The 8,402-nt window shown below is 53.6% G+C and overlaps 1 protein-coding gene across 3 annotated transcripts; it reads right to left on the reverse strand.

Moving 5' to 3' along the window:
* SELENOV (selenoprotein V) lies at window positions 1–7,671 on the reverse strand. 3 transcript variants are annotated; one of them, XM_007996788.3, is made up of 6 exons: window positions 6,675–7,671; window positions 4,715–4,739; window positions 4,554–4,607; window positions 4,370–4,444; window positions 4,177–4,276; window positions 1–3,220 (listed from the first exon to the last, which is right to left on the reverse strand). In XM_007996788.3, exons 1-5 carry the CDS (start codon window positions 7,493–7,495, stop codon window positions 4,199–4,201), a joined length of 1,053 nt encoding a protein of 350 aa, XP_007994979.2. In that variant the 5' UTR covers window positions 7,496–7,671; the 3' UTR covers window positions 1–3,220; window positions 4,177–4,198. The 3 variants fall into 3 exon arrangements, with proteins under 3 accessions (XP_007994979.2, XP_037847598.1, XP_037847599.1); XM_037991670.2 differs by lacking the exon at window positions 4,370–4,444; XM_037991671.2 differs by lacking the exons at window positions 4,177–4,276; window positions 4,370–4,444; window positions 4,554–4,607; window positions 4,715–4,739.
* Between the last annotated feature and the right edge of the window lie 731 nt (window positions 7,672–8,402).

Raw genomic sequence — 8,402 nt, forward strand, 5'->3', positions numbered from 1 at the left:
CTGCCTCAGCCTCCAGAGTAGCTGGAACTACAGGCGCCGGCCACCACGCCCGGCTAATTTTTTTGTATTTTTAGTAGAGACGGGGTTTCACCGTGTTAGCCAGGATGGTCTCGATCTCCTGACCTCGTGATCCACCCACCTCGGCCTCCCAAAGTGCTGGGATTACAGGCTTGAGTCACCGCGCCTGGCCCAGAAGGCTTTCTTTCAATCATTTGCTCACTAACAAGGTGAAGATAGCTAATCACCCCAACCGCCTACCTCTGTGAGGGGCATTTTTTCCCATCCTACCCACTGGAGGGTACTGCCTCCTGGGGTTCCCGGCATCCACGTGCTCTCCACTCTGGCATCTCATCCTGCTTGGGCCTTGGGTTCTGTCTTTTCCCTTCACATTTTGAGTCATGCAGGTTCTCATCATCAAAATTAGCAGATTTCCTCACAGCAAGTACCAACTCCAACACCAAACACCTCTGGATTTATATTTCTATAAGATTTCTGGACTCCAGGAGTTCCCTTACCTTCCCACCAGCTCAATTTTGCATTAAAAATACTTTTAAAATATTTTAGGCCGGGCGCGGTGGCTCACGCCTGTAATCCCAGCACTTTGGGAGGCCAAGGTGGGCGGATCACGAGGTCAGGAGTTGGAGACCAGCCTGGCCAACATGGTGAAACCCCGTCTCTACTAAAGATACAAAAAATTAGCCCAGTGTGGCGGCGCACACCTATAATCCCAGCTACTCAGGAGGCTGAGGCAGGAAGAATCACTTGAAGCCGGGAGGCGGAGGTTGCAGTGAGCCGAGATCACACCATTGCACTCCAGCCTGGGCGACAGGGCGAGACTCTGTCTCAAAAAAATAAAAAATAAAAATATTTTATCAGGTATGTTAGGCGTTCTGAACCAGGATGGTGTCACCAAGTTCATAAAAGTGTGATTAAAGCAAATCCCTGGCTGGGCGTGGTGGCTCACGTCTGTAATCCCAGCACTTCGGAAGGCCAAGGCAGGTGAATTGCTTGAGCTCAGGAGTTCAAGACCAGCCTGGGCAGCATGAGGAGACCCCCGTCTCTACTAAAAATACAAAAATCATTAGCCTGCTGGGCGCAGTGGCTCACGCCTGAAACCTCAGCACTTTGGGAGGCCGAGGCAGGCAGATCCCGAGGTCAGGAGTTCAAGACCAGCCTGACCAACATGGCAAAACCCCTTCTCTATTAAGAATACAAAAATAGCTGGGCATAGTGGCGCGCGCCTGTAATCCCAGCTACTCAGGAGGAGGCTGAGGCAGGAGAATGGCTTGAACTCGGGAGGCAGAGGTTGCAGTGATCTGAGATCACACCACTGCACTCCAGCGTGGGGGACAGAGTGAGACTCTGTCTCAAAAAACAAAATCATTAGCCTGGCATGATTGCACGTGCCCGTAACCCCAGCTACTTGGGAGTCTGACATGGGAGCATCACTTGAGCCCAGGAGTTCAAGGCTGCAGTGAACCGAGATTGTGCCACTACACTCCAGCCTGGGCGACAGAGCGAGACTCTGTCTCAAAACAAAACAGAACAAAAAAGCAATTCCCTAACTGTAGGGGGTGTAAAGTATCTTTCACATAGGAAATATCCTCTTATGTTTTATGCCACTTGACACATACAGATTTCACTGAGACAAACCCCATATATGTTCTGGGACTTTCCCCTGCCCTCCAGCACTCTGTCTTAGCAGACATGATAGATAAATTATTTCCTGCTCACACCAGCATATCATTGTACAGGGCCAGCACATTATCCTGTGAGGTGTTGAAAAGATCAGGCGGGGCGAGGTGGCTCATGCCTGTAATCCCAGCACTTTAGGATGCTGAGGTGGGTGGATCACTTGAGGTCAGGCGTTTGAGATCAGCCTGTCCAACATGGCAAAACCCCATCTCTACTAAAAATACAAAAATTAGCTGGGTGTGGTGGTTCATGCCTGTAATCCCAGCTATTCGGGAAGCTGAGGCAGGAGAATCACTTGAACCCAGGAGGCAGAGGTTGCAGTAAGCCAAGATTGCGCCATTGCACTCCAGCCTGGGTGACAGAGCCAGACTCCATCTCAAAAAACAAACAAAACAGAATTTGTGTTTTCTACTGTATGAGACATTGGCAGTCAAGTCTGCTGTTACTTGCAGGCAAAAGCACTCCTAACCAAAATCTACTACTAACTGAAACCTACTAATTCTGTGATAAGCCTTCTGCTAATCCCTTCCCAAGCATAATTTAGTATGTAACTATCACAAAAATTCCACAAGTTAAATAGTGCTACGACATCCATTTTATGGAGGAAACTGAGGCTCAGAGAGGTGGCATCCCTTATTGGTAGTCACACAGCAACTAAGTGGTAAAGTCTGAGTCCCCCTGTCTGTGCCCTTGACCTCCTGGCATGTGACCACTGACCCCACCATGCCAGGTGCACAGTAGAGAGCCCCTAACGTCCAATGAATGTGAAAATGCCTCTCCCCCAGCCCCAGGTCACAGAGACACTCCCTACAACACTGTCACTCTAAAACCTATGAGTTTTTTCCGAAACAGGGTCTCGTTCTGTTTCCCAGGCTGCAATACAGTGGCATAATCATGGCTCACTGCAGCCTCCTGGGCTCAAGCCATCCTCCTGCCTCAGCCTCCCAAATAGCTGGGACCACAGGCACACACCACCACACCTGGCTAATTTTTTATTTTTTATAGAGTTGGGGTCTCACTATGTTGCCCAGGCTGGAACATAGATCTTACAGGTTTAGAAAGTGAGCCGTGGAGCATAATCGAGTTGGAGTGTCAAGAGTTTGAGACTGACTGCCATCCCTGTTTCCTTCACAACCCCAGTAAATGCCAATAAGATGGAAGGTTTCAAAGTGTATCTGGAACCAGGGCATGAGAAATGACGAAGCCACCAAAGAAACAAACTGGCCTCAGCAGCAAGAAGAGTGGAGGCTAGAGGTCTGGAGCCACAGGACTAGCCTTCCAAGCTCCTCCTCCCTCCCACCCCTGGGGCTAGAATATTGGAGATGCTGGGAGTAGTGCAGCAGGTGACTTCCACAGACCTCAGAGGTGGGTGTGGCAACAGCAGACACAGTCAGACCGGACACAGGGGGGCAGACTGCATGTATTCTCCTCTTCCCCTCCCTGAGCTCACCCCAGCCCCAACCACCATCAGAAAAGGACCTGACTTGGCAACATTTCAGCCCTTCTCATCATCCCGCTGAGACTCCTGAGATGGGAGAGAAGAGAGAAAAAAAAATTAAAATAACAATAACAATAACGGCTCCATAAAAATAAGTGTTTATATAGGGTTTACCATGCCTCAGGCACTGTTCTACTGTTTTCCATGGACTACAATGCCCATTCTAGTTTCCTCACTATTTTTTCTTTTCCTTCCTTTTATTTTTTTTGTTTTTTTGAGACGGAGTCTTGCTCTGTCACCAGGTTGGAGTGCAGTGGTGCAGTCTCGGATCCCTGTAAGCTCCACCTCCCAGGTTCACTCCATTCTCTGGTCTCAGCCTCCCGAGTAGCTGGGACTACAGGCGCCCGCCACCACGCCTGGCTAATTTTTTGTATTTTTAGTAGAGACAAGGTTTCACCGTGTTAGCCAGGATGGTCTCGATCTCCTGACCTCGTGATCCGCCCACCTTGGCCTCCCAAAGTGCTGGGATTACAGGTGTGAGCCACCACGCCCATCCCCTTTTTTTTTTCTTGTAGAGACAGGGTCTTGCTCTGTCACCCAAGCTAGAGTGCAGTGGCCCAGTCAGAGCTCATTGCGGCCTCTAACTCCTGAGCTCAAGCAATCCACCCACCTCAGGCTTTCAACGTGCTGGAATTACAGGTGTGAGCCACTGTGCCTAGCTAATTTATTTATTTATTTATTGTAGAGACAGAGTCTCGTTATGTTGCCCTGGCTGGTCTCGAACTCCTGGGCTCAAGTGATCTGCCATCTCAGCCACCCAAAGTGCTAGGATTGTGCCCTGCCTCCTTGCTATTTTTCAAACTCACTGAACACAGTCCTACCCCAGGGTCTTACAGATGAGGAAACTGAGGCTCAGAAAAGGGTGTAGGTGACTTGTCATGATTCTAACAGTGAGGTAGGATCAGGACTGAGACAGAGCCCCGCCCCATCCTCCTACCTGGCCCCCACTCCTCCCACCACAGCCTTGGGAGCTCCCCACTCACCTCCAGCTCCACCCCTTGCCGGCTACCTTTTCTTGATCTCCTCATAGATGACATTCACAATTTTCTGCAGCCCAGACTCGTTCACAAAGCCATCACCCCTCTGGGCACAGAGGGGAGAAAGCACACAGGTCTCCCACGCCCAGGACCTCAGCACCACCCCACCTCCCTGTCCCGGTCCCTTACTCAGAATCACCTTCTTGGAATGGACCAGTCTCCCGTTCACAAACACCTCAAACTCCCCTGTAGCCTGGGCAGCTCTGTCCTCCTCCTGGGAGGAGATGGCGGGGGTAGGGGAGGCTAAGATCTCCCCTCCAAGCCCTTTGGGGATCTCAGATCCCTGACCACTCCCCTCTCCCCCAGGACCCCCACACACTTACAAAGAGTAGGTGATTTGGAAATTGCTGCTCCAGGCTGTTTTTCAGTAGAATGTACTGAGGGCAGGAGAAGGGGTCATGCAGTCGCAGGGGAGGGGAAACAGGGACTCCTCCCAGTCTTCCTGCCTCAGGCTCCCCCTACCTCCAAAGCCAAAACTACTCACCCGAAGGCTATAGCTTCAGAGGCCACTGGAGGCCAAGAGCAGGAGGAGAAAGTTAGAGAGAGACCAGGGAAGACACCGCATCATTATCTTCCCCAGCTCAGGGGACCCTGTGAACACCTGAGTTAGATCATTTTCCTCCCCTGTTCAGAACCCTGAAGTAGCACCATCTCACGCAGGGGAAAAACCAGTCCGTCCTGTGGCCTGCAAGTCACCACAGGATCTGCCTTCTCACCCCTCTGTCCCCATCTTCTCCCACTTCTCCCCAAATCATTCACCCTGTATCAGCCACAGAAGCCCCTAGCTCATCTTTCTTTCTCTCTCTTTTTTTTTTTTTTTTTTTTGAGACGGACTCTCGCTCTGTTGTCAGGCTGGAGTGCAGTGGCATGATCTCGGCTCACTCTGCCTCCCGGATTCACGCCATTCTCCTGCCTCTGCATCCCGAGTAGCTGGGACTACAGGCGACCCCCACCACGCCTGGCTAAGTTTTTGTATTTTAATAGAGACAGGGTTTCACCATGTTGGCCAGGATGGTTTCGATCTCCTGACCTCATGACCCACCTGCCTTGGCCTCCCAAAGTGCTGGGATTACAGGCATAAGCCACCGTGCCCGATTTTTTTTTTTTTTTTTTTTTTTTTTTGAGACAGAGTCTTGCTCTGTCGCCCAGGCTGGAGAGCAGTGGTGTGATCTCGACTCACTGCAACCTTCCACCTCGTGGGTTCCAGCGATTCTCCCACCTCAGCTTCCCAAATAGCTGGGATTACAGGCATGCACCATCACACCCAGCTAATTTTTGAATTTTTTGTAGAGATGGGGTTTCACCATGTTGCCCAGGATGGCCTCGAACTCCTGGCCTCAAGTGATCCATCAGCTTCGGCCTCCTAAGTGCTGGGATTACAGGCCTGGCCCCGAGCTCATCTTTCAACACCCCAGGTATGCCCTGCCTCAGGGTCTTTGCACTGGCAGTTCCCTCAGCCAAATGTCCCTACAAAAAATTTAAAAATTAGGGGCCAGGCGCGGTGGCTCACGCCTGTAATCCCAGCACTTTGGGAGGCCAAGGCAGGTGGATCACAAGGTCAGGAGATAGAGACTAGCCTGTCCAACATGGTGAAACCCCGTCTCTACTAAAAAAAAAAAAAATACAAAATTAGCCAGGCGTGGTGGCACATGCCTGTGGTCCCAGTTATTCCGGAGGCTGAGGCAGGAGAATTCTTTGAACCCGGGAGGCAGAGGTTGCAGTGAGCGGAGATCGCGCCGTTGCACTCCAGCCTGGGAAACAAGAGTGAAACTTTTGCTCAAAAAAAAAAAAAAAAAGAAAAAGGCAGGCATGGTGGTGCACGCCTGTAGTTCCAGCTACTCAGGAAGCTGAGGTGGGAGGATCGCTTGAGCCCTAGAGGTCGAGGCTGCAGTGAGCTGGGAGTGCAAAATTGCACTCCAGCCTGGGCAATAAAGCAAGACCCTGTCTGAAACAAAAACAAAAACAAAACAGAGAGAGAGTGAGGTGGGGAGACAGAGAGTGGGAGAGACTGCCTGGGCAGAAGAGGAGAAAGTGAGAGAGAGAGAGAGAGACAAGGCGCCAGAGAGGCTTCCAGGGCAGGAGAGAGGCTGGGAAGGGAAGCCAGAGCACCCATCATGTGCGGTGTCTTTGTGTCGGTTTTGCTGGGGAGCAAAGCAGGTCGTTCTGCTCAGCACCCCATCCCCAGCACAGGCCTGGCACTTGGCCCGCGGGAATGAATGAATGAAGCTCAGATCCAAAGCAGGGATTTGAACCTGAAGTTCTCCCGCCCCAAAAAGAATGAGAGACAAGAGCGAGTTTCCAATCTAGGAACTGGGACTCTGGGGCTCTACCTGAATCCCTCCCCCTCGCCCTACCCCAACCCTGACCTCCACGTCCTCGGAGACCCAGCCCCCACCGCCGGCCCTGTCCCCGGGGATTGGGAGAGGCGTGTGTGAGGTCCTCACCAGTAAGTCACTCGAATCAGGACCCTCTTGTCCAGCGCGAAGTTTTCGCTGGTGGAGACCAAGGTTTCCGTAGAATTCTGTAAGGAGAGGGTCGACGGGATGGTCCCCAGGATGGGCGCGGGGACAGGGCTGGGAATGTGGGGATCTGCCAGCCCAGTGGCCGACGGGTCTGCCCTGAAGGTGAAGTCCAGGGTGGGCCCGGATGAGTTCGCGGCCAGAGGAGTGTGAGCGGGAAAGGGGCCCAGGGCGGGCCCAGCCTCGCTGGAGACCGACGGGATGAGCTTCAGGCTCGGCGCCGGCTCAGGGTCCTCCTCGGGCGAAAAAGGCGGCTCCGGAGCAGGTTCCGGGGGCGGATCCAAAGGTAGGGCCCGGGCCGTGTAGGAGTCCAAGGCGGGGAGCGCGGTCCGAATCCCCGCCAGGACCTGGGCGGGGTCTGGGGCTGGGGCTGGGGCTGGGACCCGGACTGGAGGAGTCAGGGTCCGAGCCGGAGTCCGGACCGGAGTTGGGTTCCGGACGCGAGCAGGAGTCGGGACCGGAGTAGGGATCCAGGCCTGAGCAGGCGGCGGAACCAGACCGGGTATCCGGGCCAGAGCGGGAGTCGGGACCTGAGTGGGGATGTGGGCTGGAGCGGGAGGCTGGACCAGAGCGGGAAGCCGGGCCGGAGACGGAGTCAGGACTGGAGTCTGGGTCCGGATGGGGGTCCGAGTCCGGACTGGAGTCGGGGTCCGGAGTGGAGTCGGTGTCCGGGTCGGGGTAGAAGCCCGGACTGAGGTTGAGGTCCGCGCCGAGGAGGGGGCTGGGGTCCGCGCCTGGTTATTCATGGAGCCCAGGGGGAGTCCCGCCCGCCTTCCCTCTTCGGGCGGGGAGAGCGTCTCCCACACCGCGTTCTGAGACGGGGCGCGACCACAGGGGCTCTGTTACACCGAGTTCCACCTGGCCCCCGGGTTCCACCGCTTTCGAAGGGCGTGCAACCTCCGGACCTCGCTGCGTAATTCCCGCCCCCTTAACCCCCGACGCCAGACTGAGAAACACATATTGCCCCAGTGCCCCCGCAGCTGTCGGTGGCACTCAGGTGTTCAGCATATGTGTACTGAGTGCCTGCTGCATGCACACTTCTCTGTGGGGTGAATATGGGGACACAGCAGGGATCAGGAAAGCTCTGGTCCCTGCCCTCACCAGGCTCCCTGTCCAGTGGGGGACACATACCCATTACCAAAGAGCCACAGCCCAGTGTTCAGGGCTGGGATGAGGGAGCCCAGGAGCTGTGAGATCCCAGAATGTGGGGAAAAGAAAGAGAGATCAGTGTCTATGTAGAAAAAAGACATAAGAGACTCCATTTTGTTCTGTACTAAGAGAAATTCTTCTGCCTTGAGATGCTGTTAATCTGTAACCCTCGCCCCAACCCTGTGCTTGCACAGACATGTGCTGTGTTGACTCAAGGTTTAATGGATTTAGGGCTGTGCTGGATGTGCTTCGTTAAAAAAGTGCTTGAAGGCAGTATGCTTGGTAAAAGTCATCACCATTCTCTAATCTCTAACCTCAGGGACCTCTGCCTAGGAAAGCCAGGTATTGTCCAAGGTTTCTCCCCAAGTGATAGCCTGAGATATGGCCTCCTGGGAAGGGAAAGACCTGACTGTCCCCCCAGCCCGCCCGACACCACCCTTAAAGGGTCTGTGCTGAGGAGGATTAGTACAAGAGGAAGGCCTCTTTGCAGTTGAGATAAGAGGA

The sequence above is a fragment of the Chlorocebus sabaeus genome, chromosome 6 (genome assembly GCF_047675955.1).
Source record: "Chlorocebus sabaeus isolate Y175 chromosome 6, mChlSab1.0.hap1, whole genome shotgun sequence".
NCBI lineage: Eukaryota > Metazoa > Chordata > Mammalia > Primates > Cercopithecidae > Chlorocebus > Chlorocebus sabaeus.